The sequence below is a fragment of the Phacochoerus africanus genome, chromosome 5 (genome assembly GCF_016906955.1).
Source record: "Phacochoerus africanus isolate WHEZ1 chromosome 5, ROS_Pafr_v1, whole genome shotgun sequence".
In the NCBI taxonomy this organism is placed as follows: Eukaryota; Metazoa; Chordata; class Mammalia; order Artiodactyla; family Suidae; genus Phacochoerus; species Phacochoerus africanus.
This window is the reverse complement of record NC_062548.1, coordinates 77,351,325-77,374,461: the sequence shown is the minus strand read 5'-3', so window position 1 is coordinate 77,374,461 and position 23,137 is coordinate 77,351,325. Positions and strand designations below refer to the sequence as shown.

The 23,137-nt window shown below is 38.4% G+C and overlaps 1 protein-coding gene and 1 non-coding gene across 2 annotated transcripts in view; one reads left to right on the top strand and one right to left on the bottom strand.

The window, feature by feature from the left end:
- Window positions 1-8,258: 8,258 nt before the first annotated feature.
- Window positions 8,259-23,137, bottom strand: part of NFU1 (NFU1 iron-sulfur cluster scaffold) — a 28,229-nt gene continuing 13,350 nt past the window's right edge. The window contains exons 4-8 of the mRNA XM_047781880.1: window positions 22,069-22,135; window positions 18,513-18,627; window positions 14,909-14,969; window positions 11,042-11,216; window positions 8,259-8,427 (exon numbers count right to left, since the gene is read on the bottom strand). Of these exons, the coding sequence (XP_047637836.1) occupies window positions 8,383-8,427; window positions 11,042-11,216; window positions 14,909-14,969; window positions 18,513-18,627; window positions 22,069-22,135 (463 nt within the window). The 3' untranslated portion in view covers window positions 8,259-8,382. The remainder of the gene's footprint in view (window positions 8,428-11,041; window positions 11,217-14,908; window positions 14,970-18,512; window positions 18,628-22,068; window positions 22,136-23,137) is intronic.
- On the top strand, window positions 16,032-16,138 carry LOC125128601 (U6 spliceosomal RNA). The gene has a single exon (XR_007135296.1). It is a non-coding gene; the product is annotated as a U6 spliceosomal RNA (small nuclear RNA).

The window sequence follows — 23,137 nt, the reverse complement described above, 5'->3', positions numbered from 1 at the left end:
ATGTCATGGGTGCAGCTGGAAAAAAAAATTTTTTTAATAAATAAATAAAAAGCCCTGTGAATTATAAGAACATGGGAAGCAGGTGCAAGTATATCTCACTTTTTGAGGAGTTATGTGAAGTGTACTTCAGTGGACGGAGAAGATGATGGCAAGTATCAAAGGAAAAAGAAGTAGGTTGAACCACTAAGGCCTTTGAAAAGGAAGAAATGAACACAAGAACAGAAGGCACCACTCAAAGCCTCAAAGAGACTCCTTAAGTGAACCCCCTTTGGTTCCATCACTACCCCAATTCATCCTATACAGCTTCACACCAGAGTGATATTGCAAAAACACAAATCAGATCCTGTTTCTCTCTGCTTGCAATTCAGTGGGATCCTCCTCCAGCAGGATTAAGTCCAGACGCCTGTGCACACACTCTCAGTTATTCAGGATCTCACGCCAGCCAGTTTTATCAGTATTGTCCTCTACCACTCTACTCAAGCATCTTATGGTCTAGCTATACCAAACCTACTGCCAGTTCCCTAAAGAAGAAATCCTATCTTAAACTTTTGTGTCTTTGTATTTGCCCTTTTTTTTTTTTTTTTTTTAAAGGAAGCATTAAGAAGAGAACCAGGGAGTTCCTGTTGTGGCGCAGTGATTAACAAATCCGACTAGGAACCATGAGGTTGCGGGTTCAATCCCTGCCCTTGCTTAGTGGGTTAACCATCTGGCGTGGCCATGAGCTGTGGTGTAGGTCGCAGACACGGCTCAGATCCTGTGTTGCTGTGGCTCTGGCGTAGGCTGGTGGCTACAGCTCCGATTAAATCCCTAGCCTGGGAACCTCCATGTGCTGCGGGAGCGGCCCAAGAAATGGCAAAAGACAAAAAAAAAAGAACCAAATGTTAGTTAGGGCTTAATTACAGAGGACTAGATAGCCACTCACAAAATAGGATTAAAAGGGAACCAGAAAGTTCCCTTGTCCAAAATTACCTCCACTCCTACCCTATCACATTGCCTAAACTCCACCTGCACATATATATTTAATGCAGAACACTTCCCCCTCCCCAAGGAGATCTACAGTAAGTCATCATCAGCTATTATTCTTTGGAGTGAAATTATAGAATTAGTTTTCATTTGGATACCAGGTGTGAAGAAAATCACTGAGGAGTTGCAAGTTTTGATGAGGATAAACGAGAAGGAAGGCAGACTTGGACAGACTACCTTGGTTGATGACACTGAGCAAGCAAGGGACAATATAAGGACATGTGGAATTCAGTATGGCAATGCCAGAGAAAGGAGGCCAAGATATGACAGAAGGAATCAGAAATAATTTGGTGATGAAGGCAAATTTTACCCATTGTGATGGTTAATTATATGTGTCAATTCCCTTTCTCTAGAATGCCTGGATTATCTAGTCAAATATTATATTCTGGATATTTCTGTGAGGGTGCTTTTGTCATGGGTAATTTTTTTTTTTTTTCCTTTTTTGGCTGCCCTGCTTCGTATGGAGTTCCCAGGTCAGGAATCAGCAATGCTAGATTGTTAACCCACTGGGTCGGGCCAGGTATCGAAACTGTATCCCAGCACTTGGGAAAACCAAGGGTGATTTGGGATGAGATTAACATTTAAATCAGTGGACTTTGAGTAAAGCACGTTGTCCTCCATTAAGTAGATGGGCCTCACCCAGTCAGCTATAAGTCTGAATAGAACAAAAGTCTGACCTCCCCAGAGCTAGAAGGAATCCCCCAACGGAACTGGACTTGGACTACATCAGCTCTTCCTTTTCTCCAGCCTGGCCAGTCCATCCTGCAGATTTTGGACTTGCTAGCCTCCACGACTGCATGAGCCAACTCCTTAAAATCAATGTTTCTCTGTCTCCACACACACACACATAGTGGTTCTGTTTCTCTGGAGAACTCCAACTAATACATCTACCTAAGGCTGATCTTATCGACTTCCTTAATGTAAATATATGTATTTATTTTAAATTTTTAGAGGATAGAGCTTTCAATGACAAATAATAGAAATTCACTCAAACGACCTGAAGAGGGGGATCTATGGTTCATGTGATTAGAAAGGACAGGGATGCAAACAGCTTCAGGTCCATCTATATCCATGGACACAAACAATGTTGTCAGAACTCTAATTCTTTCTCTGACCCCATGGACAGGGAAATGACCCTCCAACAGCTCTGGAATCGTATCTTTTCAGCTTGCAGTCCAAGGGGAGAGAGGCTCTTCTTTCATCCTCACTTTGTATATCCTAGGCAAGGAACGTGCTGGGTCTAGAGTGAGTCATACACCCCTCTCCTGTGACAAAGAAGATATGATACTGTGAATGGGCAGTTCCACCAGAGCCACACAGAGTCAGGAAGAGGCAGAAGTTCTTCAAGTAAAGGGCTGAAAGAAGAAGGGACACTAAGAAAACACAAACAAAAGATGCCTACTACATCAGACAAAGATAGCACCGACTGCCCCACCAAGAACCTCAGGCTTGAGAACAAGGGGTGCTGACTCTAAAGAATACATCCCCCAATACTCCTCTCCAGGATGGTGCCACATTTTCCCAGTAGGCAGAACCTGGGGCAGAGTTTTCCGGCTCTGCTAGAAACTCATTCTACTGCCAAGATATTGTCAACAAATTAGAAACCATGAGATTAACTGGTCCTATCTACTATTTCTGTCCTGTAGGATGTGATCAGAGCCAAAATAGAGCAGAACCATTCAGGGAGCTGCCTAGAGCTGAAAGATGACTAGAAATGTAAGTTGACAGAAAAATACGATTTTCTAGTTTCTTTCAGGGGAAAAGTTGATTCTGCGGACTGCAAGCACAGTGTAGAATTATCACTGGTAACTCTGATGTGGAGAAGTGGTATATAAGGCTGGGGTTTCCCAAGGGATGTAAATTCCCACTGGACTGAAGAACAGCTAGATGATTATTCCTACATGAAGAAAATGGACACATATGCACTGTTCCATGATGGTCTGGAGCAAGTAAAAGATGGAAAAGATTTGTGTCCGCTAGAAAGCAACACCTATGAAGATAGGAAAGCTCTTCCCCTCTCTGAGGTAGGAATACTCAGGAAAGGTATGAGAGTCCAATTCCCCGAAGGCAAAATAGTACAATAGCAATGTGTACTGGCTCTGCAGCCAGAACACCAGGGCTCTCGTTCCCGGCTTTTCCACTTAAGTTCTATGGCAATGGAACATGTCCTTCTCCTCTGCCTCCTGGGGACAATAATAGCTACCCATCTCATAGGATTAAGACTTTATAAGATGCTTAGAACCGTGTCACACAGTGAATGCTCAATGAATGTTTGCTATTTTTTTTTTTCTGTGTTTTTAGGACCACACTCGCAGCATATGGAAGTTCCCAGGCTAGGGGTGGAACATCACAGCTACAGCAACGCAGGATCCTTGACCCACTGAGCAAGACCAGGGATCGAACCCATATCCTCATGGATACTAGTCAGGTTTGTTACCACTGAGCCACAATAGGAACTCCTGTTTGCTATTTTTATATATTTTGCTTATCATTCTGTATATGGCTTGTTGGGCCTCAGGGAAGGTACCCCAAAAATAATGCCTCAATGGTTTACTGACTATTTTGAATTAAAGTTACTTAAGAAATGGCCAATACAAGAGGGACTCCCTGACTCACTTGTCTCCCTGAGAGCAGGAAATAAATCTCCCATGTGACAGGTGCCCTCCCTGTAATGGGAGGCAGAAAGACATTTTTATCACCAGAGACAGGAAATTCAGGTCAGAAGGCTATCTAAACAAACTGTTACTTCTTTCTTTCTTTCTTTTCTTTTTTTAGGCCTGTACTGGCAGCATATTGAAATTCCCAGGCTGGGGGAGAATTGGAGCTGCAGCTGCCAGCCTACTCCACAGACTCCACAATGCCAGGTCTGAGCCACATCGGCAGCTTTTGACAACACCAGATCCTTAACCCACTGAGTGAGGCCAGGGATCAAACCTGCATCCTCATGACACTAGTCAGGTTCTTAATCCACTGAGCTGCAATGGGAACTCCACTGTGTTACTTCTTTACTAACTTACTACCCAAGTCCAAACTCTGCTTACATTTCCTAATTAAGCACCCAAACCTAAATTTCTTTGTTCTGTGAATTTCTCTCAAATTAATTGTTTGTCTAACAATATAAAAGGTAACTAATTGCTCTGGCCAAATCTTAGGTCCCATTACTATGAGACCTTCCTGTGGAAGAATTAAAATTGTTTCTTTTTCTCCTAATAATCTGTCCTGTGTCAGTTTTTTTTATTAGTCCAGTCACAAGAATTTAGAGAGTTAGAGGGGAAACTATCTCCTCCCTGACAGGCTCCATCCTAATTTTGGCTAGTAGAAAATCCTCCAGGTGCTTCATTTACTCTTAGCCAATAATCCTGGTTTCAAATACAAATTGGAATGTCCCATATTTATAAAGTGTTTTCAAGAATATTTCATGTGGGAGTTCCCATCGTGGCTCAGTGGAAACGAATCTGACTAGTATCATGAGGATGCAGGTTCGATCTCTGGCCTTGCTCAGTGGGTTAAGGATCCAGCATTGCCGTGAGCTGTGGTGTAGGTCGCAGATGCAGCTCGGATCTGGCATTGCTGTGGCTGTGGCGTAGGCCGGCAGCTGTACCTCTGATTAGACCCCTAGGCTGAGAACCTCCACGTGCCGCAGGTGCGGCCTTAAAAAAGACAAAAAAAAACTTCATGTAACTAACTGAATCACTTTGTGGTACAGCAAAAATTATCACAACATTGTACATTAACTATACTTCAATAAAACTTAAAAAAAAAAAAACAGAACAGACTGATTGCAGTCACACAAACACATATAAAGAATATTTCACATAGGGAGTTCCCTAATGGCTCAGCAAGTTAATGATCTAGAGTTGTCACTGATGTGGCTTGGATTGCTACTGTGATGCAGGTTCAATCCTTGGCCTGGGAGCTTCTGCATGCCACAGATGTGGCCAAAAACAAAACAAAACAAACAAAAAAAAATACCCATAATATTTCATGTAAAAAAGATTTTATAGATTTGGGGGAGTTAATTTTTACTTTTGTTTTAGTGAAGCACAACTAACAGTGAATGATTACATTCTTTCTTTGGGGCTGTATGAGAAGAAATTAAGTATAATTGAAACATTCAAAATTTAAAGGTTTTACCTGATTAAACTACACCTGTTAATCTTTGATTGAAAAAATGCCTCCATCAATTTAAAAATATACATTTTTTTTTTACTTTTTTTGCCACCCCACAGCATATGGGGTTCCCAGACCAGGGGATCAGATCTGAGGTGCAGTTATAATCTATACAAGACCCCCTAACCCACTGTGCTAGCTGGGGATCGAACCTGCATCCCAGTGCTTTCCACCATCGATCCCACTGTACTACAGCAGGAACTCCTGTTGTTATTTTAAGATTGACATTTGGCACTGCTGCCACAAATAAAAAAGTAGTAAAATGATTTATCAAGTCTTCCATGATTTACCAGGCTCTTTGTTAGAAGGCAATCAGCATCAAATGACAGAACACCTAACAACAAGAGCTGTAACAAGAAAAATTTTTATCACATGCGATATTCTGAAAATGGGTGTTCCCTGGCTGGGTCAAAGGTCAGTAGTGTCCTCAAAGGTCCAAGCCCATTTTTTTTTTTTCCTTCCTTCTTTGCCATTCTTAGAGAACAGGCTTTTTATGATCACAAGCTGATTGTCAGGGCCTCAGACATCAAGTCTTCAGGCCACCATGAACCAGGTAGGAGGGAAAGGCATGGACGGGAAAAGAGCCTTCGTTAAATAAATTCTCTTCTCTCTCAATTAAGGAAGAAAATCTTTCCAGAACTCACCAGTAGACTTTCTCTTACAGCTCATAGGCCAGAGCTGGGCCTTATGTCCATACCTAGTCTAAGGAAGGGCAAAGAAAAAAAGAGTTACAATGTCTGCATTAGACTTGTTATAATTTATCCCTTAGGACTGAGGTGGGACCTACCTTCCCTGGGCACGCGGCAACCAAGTGATAACCAAGAGGACCTCTCTCAGTACAAAGCAGGGATGTAAGCTGGGTAGGCAGCCCAGGCTTTATGCAGCCCACTGCCTACCCCGGCACCATTTCCAGCTAAGTCCTTCCACCTTCCACTCGTCATATGTAGCTTTCTGAGTTCCCAAATATATCTCACAGCTTCCAGATTCTGAAGACACTGATAGAATGTTCTCCTCCACCTTTCCTCCTTGTTCTTCATGGCTGTTTCCTTTGGAAGCAAATCTTTCTAATAACTTGGCTTCTCATGATTTCTCCTTTTCCAATAACTGAATTCCCCACTCACCTCAGCCACTATTTCATGGCCACAGACAAGACTTGTCATTAGCTGTATCTCCTCCACAATCTCAATTTCCCGTAGCTTCAGCTAAAGGGTAGGTTAATGTGCGTAGCTTACAAAGCAAGTCCCAGAGTCTAACCTGAATTCATCTATAACGGCTCAGGAAACAAGGTCTCCAACCCCACTGCCTAGTTCTGCGAACCAAAAGAACAAAATAAAACCTGCTGTTCCTGGTATTCACAACTGCTGTTGTGAATTTTCTGTTTCCTTCCCTGTTTGTGGGGCTTGTTTGGTGACGGCCTGCAGCGCTTTGCTGTAGGACCTCAGCTAGATCCCAGACTAGGGATTGAACCCAGGCCACAGTGGTGAAAGTGTTAAGCCCTAACCACTAAACTACTAGGGAACTCTGTTTCCATCCCTTTTTTTTGCGGGGGGGGGGGGGGGCGGCGGGGGGGGGGAGCACCTGTGCCATGTGCAAGTTCCCAGGCCAGGGATGGAACCTGTGCCACAACAGCGACCCAAACCGGATCTTTAACCTGCTGTACCACAGTGGGAACTCCCCTCCACCCCATTTCAATCTCAGTACTTTTGTGGAAAAGAATTCCAGAGATGCAACATATTCTGTCTTTCCTGATATTGTCTGTGAATAGCTGTCTCCAAATTACTGTAGAAAAATAAGAGAGAAGGATAATTTTCTATTTGGGTTATTTGAAAAAGTAGTACCCCTATGGTAGAAAGATTAACTGCCTAACTTTCTGGCATGGTATAGGTTACAAATCTCTGAGTCAGGAGAGGCCAGTAGAAGGACCGAGCAGATTCACATCTTTTTTTTTTTTTTTTTCAGAGATTTTATATCATAAGATAAAGCCTGAGCACACTAAGGCAGTTTTTCTCAATTCAGCTTGCTGTGTCTTATATTCAGTGGAAATTATGTCTACGTTCTGGAACTTGGTTCTTTATCAGTTTTCAGTATTATGACTTTTTTTTGGTCTTTCAGTGAGAAGTTATGTGCTACTACACTGCAGGCCATTAGCCAGATACCATTTTAAAACTAAAACTGTTTAATGCTTAAAAAAAAAAAAAAAAACTCATAAAAAGCTAAACCATTTCATAGAATATTTAATTTGAATTTTTTTTTTTCTTTTTAAGGCAGCAAATGGAAGTTCCAAGGCTAGGGGTTGAATTGGAGCTGCAGCTGTAGGCCTACACTACAGCTACAGCAATGCTGGGTCCTTAATCCACTGGGCAAGGCAGGGATCTAACCTACATCCTCATGGACACTATGTTGGGCTCTTAAACCACTGAGCCACAACAAGAACTCCAATTTTAATTTTTTTTTTTTTTTTGGTCTATTTGCCTTTTCTGGGGCCGCTCCCGCGGCACATGGAGGTTCCCAGGCTAGGGGTCTGATTGGAGCTGTAGCCACCAGCCTACACCACAGCCACAGCAACTCGGGATCCGAGCCGCGTCTGCAACCTACACCACAGCTCACGGCAACGCCGGATCCTTAACCCACTGAGCCAGGCCAGGGATCGAACCCACAACCTCATGGTTCCTAGTTGGATTCGTTAACCACTGAGCCACAATAGGAACTCCTCCAATTTTTAATTTTTGGCCATGCCTGTGGCATGCCAAAGTTACTGGGCCAGGGATCAAACCTAAGACTCTGTATTGACAACATTAAATCCTTAACTGCTAGACTACCAGGGAAATCTATTTTGGAATATTTTAAAAAGTAATCTTCCTATTAACTTCCATATTTAAAAAGTAAATAAATTAGATGTGGGGGAAAATGCATTTTCAGCTGCTTCACACATTATGCAAAGAAGGAATCATGAGAAATGAAGAACAAAAATAAAAATATCCCTGGATAAAATCCACGTGTACAGAGGATGACTCAGGATGTTATAAATAACTCATATGAGGTAAAGCAAACATGCAATATTTATATATCATTCTCTGAAGAAAGGGCACATTTTATTAATCCTCAAATTTCTTAGCAGAGTAATAATAAAAGCTTCGTATATATTATCAGCAAGTCTGACTGCTGGGCTCAAAGAAAACTCAAATTACTTTAAGGTGAGTTTGCTTCTTTTTCATCTGATTCATCATCCATAACCTAAAACAGACAAACAAAAAAATAACAAAGAGAATTTAAGAATTAAGGATCAGAAATTCCTATTTTCTGCATTTTAATATTACTGGCTTACCTGAAATACTCTATAACAATGCATGTCAATCCAATAAGAATAAATTTATCAACAGCCCCCCAAAGCACAGGGGGTTTGCATCATAACTTGATATTCTAACAACACGAGAGCAAATCGGATATTAGCAAATTAATTAAAACACTGTTCTCTTTTCTATGTCCCAACGGAGACTTCTAATAGCAGAGTCTCAGCTGGAGGGAGAAGACTATAATGATTAAGTGCTACTTCCCAGCTCTATGACTAATGTATATATAATTGACTTTTTTTTTTCCAAAAGCATCTTATTTCCTTAAATATATTTTAGAGAGCTATACCAAACTGTTATTGTAACTATATGTATTATAAAAATGAATCCCTAAAAAAAGTAAAGAAACAAAATATCATACAAGCAACTAATTATTTTGGTCTTACTCAGAAAAAAGTTCACTTTATTTTATTTTATTTTATTTATTTATTTATTTTGCCTTTTCTAGGGCCTCTCCTGTGGCATATGGAGGTCCCCAGGCTAGGGGTCTAATCAGAGCTGTCAGACCTAGACCAGAGCCACAGCAGCGCGGGATCTGAGCCTTGTCTGCAACCTACACCACACGGCAACGCCAGATCCTTAACCCATAAGCAAGGCCAGGCATCGAACCCAAAACCTCATGGTTCCTAGTCGGATTCGTTAACCACTGAGCCATGACGGGAATTCCCAAAAGTTCATTTTAAACCTTAGAAAAAAATGAAGGTTTTCATTTCAAGTAAGTTAAAAAAATACTAACGAAGACCTGAAGAAAAAAAACAACAAGATTAATAACTTTTCATGAGTTAATATAATACTCAGATAATAAAAAACAACTTCCTTGGAAAGGAAAAGGGTCATATAAACCTAAGAATACTTTTTCTCTTCACCAATAATTAAATGCCAATTCAGGTTTATAATCTGCCAGCTCATCACCCCACCCTGGACAGGTAAATAAAAATATTCCTCTGTTAATCCACCAAAGTGTTAATATAACTTTTTAAAAAGGCATGTAGAGGATAATGGGACAAAGATTAATTTTTTAAAAAACTAGATGAATCTGGTTCCAATCCGAGACAATCAATGGAAAAATATTTCTCTCATAGTTTCTTCTGGGTTGAGTAAAAAGGGGTATTAAATTTCAAGGAACTGATATGTTTATCAATCTCAGCAATACCCAACCCAAAGGATTTTGTCAATTCATAGAGAATAGACTTGTGATTGTCAAAGGGGGAGAGGGGTGGGTGGATGGATGGATTGGGAATTTGGGATTAGCAGATGCAAACTACTACATATTGAATGAATAAACAACAAGGTCTACTGTAGAGCACAAGGAACTATATTCAATATCCTGCGATAAATGATAATGGAAAAGAAAATGGAAAAGAATTCATATACATATGTATAACTGAATCACTTTGCTGTACAGCAGAAATTAACACATTGCAAATCAATTATACTTCAATAAATCAAAGAATTTTGTCAAATAACGTCTATTTTAGGCAAAATATTCCTAAATTTGGAATAATATTCCTAAATATTTACTTAATACAAACTATGTAAACAATATGTCCAACACATAGGGCTGTGTTGCAGAAGCACACAAAGACCTAGATATAATTACACATCTCTCAAGGAACTCACTCATACACAGAAAGAAGAAACAGACACAAAGAAGCTCTGCACCAAAGAAAAGCCTATTTCCAAGTTTAGGACAGATAAGAACTTCAAAGAGAAGATGCCATGTATTGTACCAAAAAGACAGATTTAAATGCTATCCAATGACAACTGAGCCTCAAAGGGAGCTGAGAGGAGATGCTGTCTCCCTAAAGGCACGGAATTACTTAGAGTTTTTTTGTTTTGTTTCATTTTGTTTAATATCTAATTTCCATACACTCTTTCCTTCCTTTATAATTTCTCTCCATAAGGCTATGCCTCTTGGTCGAGAACTACTGCAGTGAGGATCACTTTTACCACTGAGAATGTGCTGGGTTATCCTTCTGTATCGGGGCAGGAAAAATGCTGACATCGGGCTAGAGATAAAGCTCTATAACTCTACTCAGTAACCTGTTTACTGTACACCAAAGTATGATTTCTTAATGAGCTTCTTGTCTGCACATTTATGAATGAAAAGTAGATAAATACAAAGCCACTGAGCTCTTCCACTAAAGACTTCTAAATCTCATTTATAAAAATCCCATGATGGTTTGAATTTCCCTTTCGTTATTTTTCTGCAACCAGAGCAGCAGTAGGCCCTGAGTCTCAATTTCCCATGTACAACATGGAATTGACTTACCTAATAGTAATACACTGTGTTGTTAAGATAAATGAGGTAATATTGGTAAAAATGCCAGGCACACATTCATAGCACTAAAGTCAGTTCCTAAATAAGGATTTTTCAAGTCTGATAACAATGGAACACAATGATACAGCCCTTGAAAACATATCAGGCTGTGAATTTTTTTTCTTTCCAAAAATTCATTTTAATATTAAATCTAAAGTGTCATATGATATTGGTATACCTGTTCTACACCTTCTACTTCTGGAATATAAAATTGCAGCATGTTCTGAATTCCATTTTTCAAAGTAATGATTGAACTGGGGCAGCTGGTACAAGAACCTTGGAGTTTCAGCTGTACGATGCCATCTTCAAAGCCTTTATAGATTACATCTCCTCCATCTTCCTGCACAGTTGGCCTGCAGTCATGGAGTATTTGTGACAGATTTAAAAGAACAGACATTTTCATCAAAAAACTTTAATACAACTCCAAGCTTAGGTTCTATGTTGGTAAAATTGACAAAATTAGAGCTACAGAACAATAATTGTAGCTAGTCTCATTCATTATTATTATTATTATTATTATTATTATTTTGCTTTTTAGGGTCGCACTTGCGGCATATGGAAGTTCCCAGGCTAGGGGTTGAATCGGACCTATAGCTGCTGGCCTACACCACAGATACAGCAACTCACACTCCAAGCCACATCTGTGACCTCCACCATAGCTCACAGCAACGCCAGATCCCCATCCCCCTGAGAAAGGCCAGGGATCTAATGCGCATCCTCATGGATACTAGCTGGATTTGTTTCTGTTGCACCACAACGGGAACTCCAGTTTTTATTTTTTTTTTTACTTCCAGATAAAATGCCAAAATTCATCCATACAAATATCTGCCCTGCTTATTACATTTTAATCTTGCTTATTAATAATCTTTTTAAACATTTAAGACTTCAAACTTACTAATAATTATACTGATTACCTAAGATAAACTCACTCACTTCTTTTAAGCGAACAGAGGGAAACTGTCACATGCTGGCTTTTTTTCCCTCCAGGTAAACTTTTCATTGAAAAATACAGAAAAATGCATAAATCATGTATGGTCAATTTAATAAATTTTTACTAAGTGAACATACTTTCATTCTAGACCAAGAAACAGAACACGAGAACCCCAGAAGTCCCCCTTGATCTTCTAATCACTCCTCCCAACTAAAGGTAATCATCAATCTAACTGCTATCACTATTGGTTAATTCTGCCTGTTTTTACCTTTATAAATATAAATTCCATTTAGAAAACACATGGTATTTACTCTTTTGCATCTGGCTTCTTTTGCTCCTTGTGATATTCATCTACACTGTTCATTCAGTCTCACTGATGCATAGTATTCCACTAAGGGAATAAGCCAGAACTGATCCACTCTACTGTGATGGACATTTGGGTTAATACCAGTTTTTGGCTTTTAAAAATAGTGCAGCTGTAAAGATTCTTGGAACTGTCCTTTGGTATACATATAGGTTACTACTGGGAATATATACCTGAGAGTGGAACTGCTCTTCAAGAATATGGACATGGAGTTCCCATCGTGGCTCAGTGGTAACAAACCCAACTAGTATCCATGAGGATGCGGGTTCAATCCCTGGCCTCGCTCAGTGGGTTAAAGTATCTGGTGTTACCGTGAGCTGTGGTGTAGGTCACAGACAGGGCTCAGATACCACGTTGCTGTGGCTGTGGTGAAGGCCGGCAGCTGTGGCTCCCATTTGGCCCCTAGTCTGGGAACTTTCATATGCCTCAGACGCAGCCCTAAAAAGCAAAAAAAAAAAAAAGTGTATTTTTTCTGTATAACTACATCATCTTCTTATTCACTCTTTGCATGCTATATATTTTTCGGTCTTTTTACTTTCAATCTTCTATGTCCTTATATTTAAGGTGTATATCTCTAATAAGCAGCACCGTTTTTTTTAAACAACCAATCTGACAATCTTATTTTTTTGTTAATCAACCTATATACATTAAAATATAACTATCTGGGTTAGAGCATCATCTTATTATTTATTCTTTTTCATTACTTTGGAGTAAATAAATATTTTTCTCGTTATTCCATTTCTCCCCTTTATTGGCTTATTGGTTGTATAGTCTTTTACTAGTGAGTGTTTACTCCACAAGATGCCTACTTGATTTCATACACCCAAATCTAAATTAGTACTTTTATCAATTCCCAGATAACACCAAGAATGAAGAATACTTACTTTTATATTCACCACCTTTTATAGTTTTGTCATACATTTTCATTCAAAATATATTAAAAACCTTATAGGACATTGTAAGATATTTTTTGCTGCATATTCTATGTCTCTCATACTTTTTTCCTGTATTTTCCATTCTCTTTTATGTGCTTCAGTTGGATATTTTCTACCGACTTATATTCCAATACACTAATCTTCTCTTCAACAGGGTCCAATGTGAGGTTCAACTAAGCTAATGAGTTAAGTTTAGCTATTACAGATTTTAGCTCCAGAATTACTTTTTTTTTCAATAGAGTCAGTTCTCTCATGAAATTCTTCATCTCATTTTCTATATTCTCAAACATTTTATTCATAATTATTTTAAAGATCATGCCTGATAACTCACATCTAGATTATCTATGAATTTGTTTTATTTTCTCTTGGTCCAGTTTCTAGATATGGTTATTCATTTTTAACTGAGTGATGGATTATTATGCATAAAAAACTAAAGTGGGAGTTCCCGTCGTAGCACAGTGGTTAACGAATCCAACTAGGAACCATGAGGTTGCGGGTTCGGTCCCTGCCCTTGCTCAGTGGGTTAACGATCCGGCGTTGCCGTGAGCTGTGGTGTAGGTTGCAGACGCGGCTCAGATCCTGCGTTGCTGTGGCTCTGGCATAGGCTGGTGGCTACAGCTCCGATTCGACCCCTAGCCTGGGAACCTCCATATGCCGTGGGAGCGGCCCTAGAAATAGCAAAAAGACAAAAAAAAAACAAAAACAAAAACAAAAAAACTGAAGCGACTTGGTGTTATATTACATCAGAAAGGATTCATTCCATCTTTTGGCAGTAGCTCAACCAACTGTGGAATTAAGGTCACTGAATACTGGACTACAGTTTTGGAGGGCTTGATCTACTTCTGGTTTATCCACTTTCAAGGGGATAGTCCTCTAGGGGCCCGGTGGAGAGCATGGATGTTCTCTGTGGCCCCATCCTCCTTGACAGATCCTAAACTCCAATTTTTGTCACCTCCAGCACCACAAAACTGCCAAAACTATGTTCAGCTTTTCTACTGCCTTTTGTTTGACTTCTTAGTTTCTTGCCCTCTACACCTAACAAGAAGTAAGTGCTTTGTGGGGCAAACTTCTGGGTGGTAAGGCTTATTTTTTTTTGTTTCTCTAGGATCTTGGCCCTTAAATCAAAGCTTCACTGGTAACCCAGAGTTTTAACTTTTGTCTTCCTATCTCAATACATTTTCTAAAAGCTACCTAAGTTCTTTGATTCTTGGTGGCTGCCTTTTGCCCAGCTTCTCATATTCTAGCCTCACATGAAGAATCAGCAAATGCCCCAAGCTTCAAGGTGCTTCCCCTCTTTCCCTGATCTTACTTGTCTTGGTAGCTATCTAATCCTGTCAAACAAACAAACAAAAAATTGTTTTGTTATTTATCTAGTTTTTTTGGAAATTCTCAGTAGAACCACTGGTGTGCTACTAGCAAAGGTGGAAGCCTATGGTTCTCTACTCATTTAAACTTATTCTTTTGGGGAAGCGGTCTGAAAACATGTGTTCCTTCTGTCCTCTCAATTCTTCCAAACACTGTTAAGTCATTTTTTTCTTTCTAAGAAATTTGGTATTATAATAATATCAAATCCAAATGGTAACTATGAAAGATAAATTACTGACTACATTTAGACAGAGTGATCTAAAATTTTGAATGAATATTGAGAATGTACTGGTTTTAAATTCAGTTGTCATGGTTATCTATGTTGGTTTACATTAATTTATACTTCTTTTGGAACTCTAGTACAACCTCACAGACAAGCAAAACCATATTGTTACACTGAAAACTGGCTCTTTAGTATATCTGATCTCAGGTAGAGAGATGAGTACGTACCGTATTCTAGTATCTAACAATTCCTTAATCATTGCCACAACTTCATCATCATCTTCAGATCCTAGAAATAATTACAAATAAAACATATCAACAGTAGAAATTTTAGGAGTTCCTGTCGTGGTGCAGCAGAAACGAATCCGACTAGGAACCACGAGTTTGTGGGTTTGATCCCTGGCCTTGCTCAATGGGTTGAAGATCTCGTGTTGCCATGAGTTGTGGTGTGGGTCGCAGATGCAGCTCGGATCCCATATTGCTGTGGCTGTGGTGTAGACTGGCAGGTGTAGCTCCAATTAGACCCCTAGCCTGGGATGCGGCCGTAAAACAACAAAAGACAAAAATTTAAATTTAAATTAAAAAAAAAGCCAGTAAAAAGTTTATATCCATGTTAAGTATACTTATGTTAAAACAGAGTGATTTTAACTTAATGTCTCATTCAAAAAAATGAAAGCATAGAACATGTAACTTGGTATAGTGATATAAAGGAATGTGGGGAAAGAGAAAGATCATTTGATTCTCCGAAGAAAAATTAAGAAGCACTGTTCAACTCAACACTTGGTGATATATGTGAATATCCTGAAATACTCTGATCTACTAATGATGGTAAGATTTGAATTTGGCCAATACATTTGTAAATTTTCATCTTCCCAAGGATTGAAAACTAGCAGAGAAAAGGTATTGTCTGGATCTTGATGGCTACTTTGAGACAAAAAGGCATATCTTCTTTGTAAGTTAAGTTATATTTTCAATTTCACAATTCAGTGGGGTTTGTTTTGTTCTTTGTTTGTTTGTTTGTTTGTTTAGGGCCAAACTCACAGCATACAGAGGTCGCCAGGCTAGCGGTCGAATCGGAGCTGTAGTTGCACCTATGCCACAGCCACAGCAACACCAGATCCAAGCTGGATCTGTAACCTACACCACAGCCTCTGGCAATGCCACTAGTGCGACCCTAGGAAAGCAAAAAGACCAAAAAAAAAAAAAAGCTAATATTTGAGATCCATATATAGTTACTCTTCCAAGTGCTTTACATTAAATAACTTATTTTAAAAAGGTACAAAAAACAGAAACCACAAAGGACAAGATGAAAATATGTGACTCCATTAAAAAAAAAAAAAAAAGAACTTCTGTGCTTGCTTCAACAGCACAAATACTAAAACTGAAATGATACTGAGAAGATTAGCATGGTCCCTTTGCAAAGATGATACACAAATTTGTGAAATGTTCCATATTTTAAAGTAAGAAAAAGAAAAATTTCTGAATGACAAAAGCTATCCTAAACTTAGTGAAAAGATAAGGCATGGTTAGGGAGAAGTTACTTGCTATCAATATACCTAACGAAGGATTTATACCCACAATATTTTTTAAAAACTTGCTAAAACCAATACAAAAAAGACAAACAATTTGATTTTTTAAGTGGGCAAAGATTAGGAACAGGAAATTTACTGAAAAAGAAAATATTGGTTGGAGTTCCTGTCCTGGCTCAGTGGTTAATGAATCTGACTAGGAACCATGAGGTTGCAGGTTCAATCCCTGGCCTTGCTCAGTGGCTTAAGGAGCCGGCGTTGCTGTGACCTGTGGTGTAGGTTGCAGACGCAGCTTGAATCCCACGTTGCTGTAGCTCTGGCATAGGCCAGCAGCTACAGCTCTGATTAGACCCCCAGCCTGGGAACCTCCATATGCCATAGGAGTGGACAGAAAAGGCAAAAAGACAAAAAAAAAAGAAAGAAAATATTGGTCAGTCGTATGACTACTGGCCATGTTTATTAAAAAAGCCTTTAGGGAGTTCCCGTTGTGGCGCAGTGGTTAACGAACCCGACTAGGAACCATGATGTTGCGGGTTCGGTCCCTGCCCTTGCTCAGTGGGTTAACGATCCGGTGTTGCCGTGAACTGTGGTGTAGGTTGCAGACGCGGCTCGGATCCCGCATTGCTGTGGCTCTGATTCGACCCCTAGCCTGGGAACCTCCATATGCCGCGGGTGCAGCCCAAGAAATAGCAACAACAACAACAACAACAACAAAAAGACAAAAAAAAAAGCCTTTAGGCTCAGTTTTTTTTTTTTTTCTTGTCTCTTTAGGGCCACACCCATAGCATATGGAGGTTCCCACGTTAGGGGTCCAATCAGACCTGTAGCTACTGGCCTACACCACAGCCACAGCAATGCCAGATCCAAGCCATGTCTGCAACCTACACCGCAGCTCATGGCAATGCCAGATCCTTAACCCACTGAGCAAGGCCAGGGATTGAACCTGAGTCCTCACAAATACTAGTCAGATTTGTTTCCACTGAGCCATGACGGGAACTCCTTCAGGTTCAGTATTAATTGGGAAATACAATTAAAATAAGACACGATTTTACCCTTAACATATTGGTTTAAAAAAAAAAAAAAATGCGGAGTTCTCCATGGAGCTGAGTGTTAAGGATCCAGTGCTGTCACTGCAGTGGTTTAGGTCACTGCTGCGGGGTAGGTTCGATCACTGCCTAGGAACTTCCACATGCCCCCAAATAAAGTAAACACAAAGTGATGATAAAGACATAAGAAAGGTGAAATTCTTACACTCTGCTAATTTGCATGTAAACTAGAACAATTTATGACAGTTCTTTTAGCAATATACTCTAAAGCAAGTCTCCACAAGTGAACAAAGAGACTTATACAAGGATGCCCACTGCAGCACTGTGTGTAATAGAAATTAGCACAAACGATTCACTGAATGTAAATAAAGGAACAAATTAATTAACGTAGTTTATTCATATAATGGAATACTATCCAGCACTTAAAAGAGAACTACACTTTTTTCAAAATGGATGTTTTTCAAAATACGTGAGAAAAGGAACATTGCATATAACACAAGTTATTTAAAATTTAAGAACAAAAACCAACACTTTAAGTTCCCTTCAAAGACTTATATGTGTAGTAAAAGTTTTAAACTAAATTTACATACATTTCTGGAATTAGAAAGGGATGGGAGTTCTGGGTCTTTGGCTTTATTATTTTGAAATGATTCTAAAGCAATTAAGACAAAAAGGTTTATTTTTGGTTTTGTTTTCGTCTTTTTAGGGCTGCACCCTCAGCATATGGAGGTTCCCAGGCTAGGGGTTGAATCAGAGCTGTGGCTGCTGGCCTATCCCACAGGCACAGCAACTCGGGATCCGAGCCAAGTCTGTGACCTACACCATAGCTCATGGCAATACTGGATCCTTAACCCACTGAGCAGGGACAGGGATCGAACCCTCATCCTCATGGATACTAGTCGGGTTCGTTAACCACTGAGCCATGAAGGGAACTCCAAGGGAAAAAGTTAACATTTGTTAAATCTGAGAGGAGGGAAAACTGGTGAGCATTATATTATTTTCTGTATTTTTGAGAATTTTTATAATTGAAAATTTTAGTTTAGTATAACAGATTTAATTTACACACAAATTTTTACAAAGATGGGTAAAACTAGTATACAGGAAGTTTTGTCCCCACTGGAGTTAGTTCCAGAGCTAAATACAGTAAAATGACAAAAATCTGTATCCCCATGATTTCTGAATCAAAACAAATGTGAGGAACGTAAAACATTTTTCTTTTTTAAAAGGATAAATATTAATGATCTAAAACACAATTACCTGCTTCTCCTGAAGGTGTTTCCTCAGTAACTAAAGGTAGGCCAGATGCAAAGAAATCCATAATTGTAGCATAAATATCTGGTTTCAGTAAATTCCAATCTAACTCTTCACTTTCCTGTAAATATTTGAAGGAAAATGCTACATTTCCACCAAAGAGCAAAGATAAATACAAAACAATTGAATCTTTTCCTATACATGTTCTATACTTGGCAACAGCACCCATTTCTGGAAAATATATGTCAGTCACTGTTCTTAAAGAATCTAGTTTATAATGACCTTTAGAAGATACAATCTTAGAACATTCCCCATTCATTCAGCAGACTTGTATTAAGTGTGCTATATATACATGACCTGTAGAGGGGATACCAAAATGACTAAAAGACATGTTTTCATAAGATGAAGAGAGTTAACACACTGAATGGATTCTCTGTGTTTAAAAAGGATAATTCCCATTGTGGCTCAGAGTAACAAACACAACTAGTATCCCTGAGAATGTGGGTTTGATCCCTGGCCTCGCTCAGTGGGTTAAGGATCCTGGGTTGCCATAAGCTGTGGTGTAGGCTCAGATCTGGCATTGCTGTGACTGTGGCTGTGGCATAGGATGGCAGCTAAAGCTCCAATTCAACCCCTAGCCTGGGAACCTCCATGTGCTGAGAAAAAGAAAAGAAAAGAAAAAAGAAAAAAAAAAAAAGAATAAAGAGATTTCCGTTCTTTTAAATAAAATAGGATATACTACTTGATTAATTATATAGGATATCCAAGGACTATTCAAAAAATTCAACTTACATACATTACCTAAGAGTATTGAAGAAACCCAATGACAACTGTAGAACCAAAACTGTAACGTGTCTTACCTACGGCTACTGTTCTAGAGGACTTGTGGACTGTCAATAAGACTGTTATCCTTAAGAAAGAATCCATAACTACTTCATTTTTACATCTGGCCAATTAGTTGACTCCATTTAAAAAAGAAAGATAGAATTCTTAAATATCCAAATAGGACTAACATCTAAAACAAAAGGAAAAACTATTAGATGTAGTCTATTTAGACTCTCAGGAGGCTGTTAACTAGGGTCTTTGCTTACATAATATTAAAAACTGAATCTTCATGCACAAATGGAACCATTTTTGATATGGATTAAGAACCAATTTAGACAGTACACAGAAGGTAAGATAAACAGGCACTACTAGGAATACAAAAACAAAACCAGTGAGATGCCTTAGCCATTGGTAATGGGAACTACTTCTAGGGAACATTTTAATAAATCATTTAGAAGATGGAAACAGAGGGCTGCCTCAAAGCTTCTGTAAACAGTAGGCTACACTGAATAGGGAAATATTAGTATTAAAAAGAAGAAAAAATATCCTGATGTCCGAATGAGAAAAAAGGCAGCAAATAATCTGCAAGTATTATACACATTTAGGGAAAAAACCATAACTGATGCATAAAGAAGCCTCTGAATTATAAATTACAAGTCAGAAAAGGAAACAGGCAACCACTGAAGATATCAAGTAAATGGGAGAATCCATGAGGAGGAGGTATCTGGAAGAAAACAAATCAACTGAATAGTCTACCTATTAAATACCAGTGTGTGCCCTAACTTGGAATATTATTTATTGGTTATAGCATTTCATTAAGGAAAAAAATAGAGCTGGAGAAATTTCAAAAAAGGTAACTAAATTATGAAGGCAAAGGGAAATAAAATATGACTTACCAAATTCAAATAAAGAAAAAAAAGAAAAACCCTTATAAGCTATAATCATGTTTTCTTCTAAAAGAAATTTTATATAGCATAGTCTGTAATGTAAAAGAACTAAATAAAATCTTCTTAAAATACATAACTTCCTATTTGTAAAATGAAGACAAGACAAACTAGTTATAAGAATTAAATTTCTAGGCGTTCTCTTGGGGCACAGCAGGTTAAGGATCACTGCAGTAGCTTGGGTTACTGCTGTGGTTCGAGATCAATCCCTGGCCCAGGAACTTCCACATGCCACAGGCATGGCAAAAAAAAAAAAAAAAAGAATTCAACGAAAAAAAAAATTTTAACATTGTAAATTAACTATACTTTAACTAAAAAAGAATTATATAATATACACAAAGCACTAGTGCCATGTCAAACATGTTGGAAGTCCTAATAAATGCTCATCCTTTCATCTCCTTCAAAAAAGATCAAAGAAAGAAAACTGAAGAATAACAAAGATGGGTCATATGTCTATAAATTGGTAAAAAAAAAAAAAAAATAGGGATTGGTGAACACAGATTTGCTCACCACAATCCTACATTTGGGAAAACTACTTGAAACCTGAAAATTCAATTTAGGAAATTTCATATCATTGGTCCCTTCTAAACAAAAATTTCTCTGAATGCACACTATATGCTAAGCATTGCTCTAGGTGAGCTTAACAAGATAGATGATCTTTATCTTCATGGAGTTTACATCCTAGTGTAGCAAAGAAAGGTAATAAACAAAAAATACCATCAAGTGATTAAATGCAATGAAGAAAATAAATAGGGTAATAAGCTCCTAGAAGAGCTTTTAGTATTATGCTCAAGAAAGGGCTTTCTGAGAATTTAGAACAAGTAACACTTTAAACAACTGCAGGGGGGGTACATTTTACAATTGAGATATTTGTGAGAACAGAGATAGCCATTGGGATTGCCAGTGAGGAGGAAAATCCTAATTCTCCTCCACACATAAATAGCTACAAGAGAATGCCGGATTGGATGGAACATGTCGATAACTCAGTATGTTCACTTTAATGGTACAGCAAGAACTCAGAGCAATCCTTTGAAACTGCTCAAGAGAAGCTGATTGGATACTTTTGATTTTGATGCAAAATTGGACAAGTGATTAAGTTCAATGTATATATATCAATTAACAGATTTATAAGAATAGACATTATAAATTTAAAGTTCATTTCTCATTAATCTCAATTATACTCAAAAAAGAAACAGCCCTTTCTGGCAAATATGACCTCTGATGTTGAATAGGTAGCATATTTAGCTTGATTTTTGGACATTAAGAGATTATCTAAGTATTGCAGAAGTATACAAACAGTGCTCTTGTCTGTGAAGCTCTGAAGAATAATCACAGGATGGTAGGATGGTAGAATGTGTCAGATGCCATGATATAAATGCTCACTTTGAAAGGAGACATACATTCAATCATTCTGTTGCCCAGAGACATATATATTTGATTACTTATTTGCTTCTGTTTTTACTCTATCAATTTAAATTAAGAATTAGTAAAAATAATACTGGGAAGCCTAAATTCTAGTACTGCGAAGTTTGAGTCCTGGCACTGCTAGAGGCTAGCTATACCTCTGAAGCTCAAGTTTTTCTCTTGAAAAATGAGGAATCTGGACGATAGTTAATTTCAACTTGAAATTCTATTAAATAATTAACTTGAGAAATGTGACAAGTAAACTCAATTTGAGATTTTTACTAACAGTGTGTGTAAAACACATTAAGAACAGATACTCTGCTGAGGGGCATTGACTTAGAAAAAACTAAAAGAACTACACATCTTATTTTATATATTCCTATGCTTACTTTTGTGACAGTGATGAAATCCGGTCCAAAGAAGACACTTTTTACTCCTTCAATCCTAAATAACTGCCTGTGAAAAAATTAAAAATAAGAGATAATAAAATGTTTTATTATGGAAAAGTTACACATACACAAAAGCAGAGAGAAACATAAAGGAACCTCCACATACCCATACCAGCTTCAACAATTGCCACCTCACGGCCAACCTTGTTTCATCATCTTACTCTATAATACAGCAATCCTACTCCTAGGTCGTTACTCAAGAGAAATGAAAACATATGCTCCACAAAGACTTGTACATAAATCTTTTTTTGTTGTTTTGTCTTTTGTCTTTTTAGGGCCACACATGTGGCCTATGGAGGTTCCCAGGCTAGGGGTCTAATCAGAGCTGTAGCTGCCGGCCTATACCAGAGGGCAATGCCAGATCTGAGCTTCATCTGCGACCTACACCACAGCTCATGGCAATGCCAGATCCTTAACCCACTGAGCGGGGCCAGGGATCGAACCATCATCCTCATGGTTCCTAGTTGGATTTGTTTCCACTGCACCACAATGGACACTCCAGACAGGAAATATATATACAATGGAATAGAACTACTTGGCAATGAAGAGAAACAAACTACTGGCCCACACAAGAACAAGGATGACCCTCAAAGCATTATATTAAATAAAAGAAGCCAAACACAAAAGACATTATGGTTCCATTTATATGAAAATCTAGAAAAGTCAAAACTGCAGTGGCATAAAGAAGATCAATAATTACCAGGATGATAGATGGGTTAACTAACCTTTCTGTGGTAATTATCTTACAATGTATAGGTATATCAAATCATGTTTTACATGATTTACACAATGTTTTACATGTTTTACACAATGTTTTATGTCAATTACATCTCACAGAAGCTGGAAAAAACATTTTTAATAAAAATTTAAAAATTAAAAGTCACTCTTGCAAAGACACATGTACTCCGATGTTCATTGCAGCACTATTTTCAATAGCCAAAACATGGAAACAACCTAAATGTCCATCGACAGAGAAGTGGATCAAGAAGATGTGGTACATATACACAAT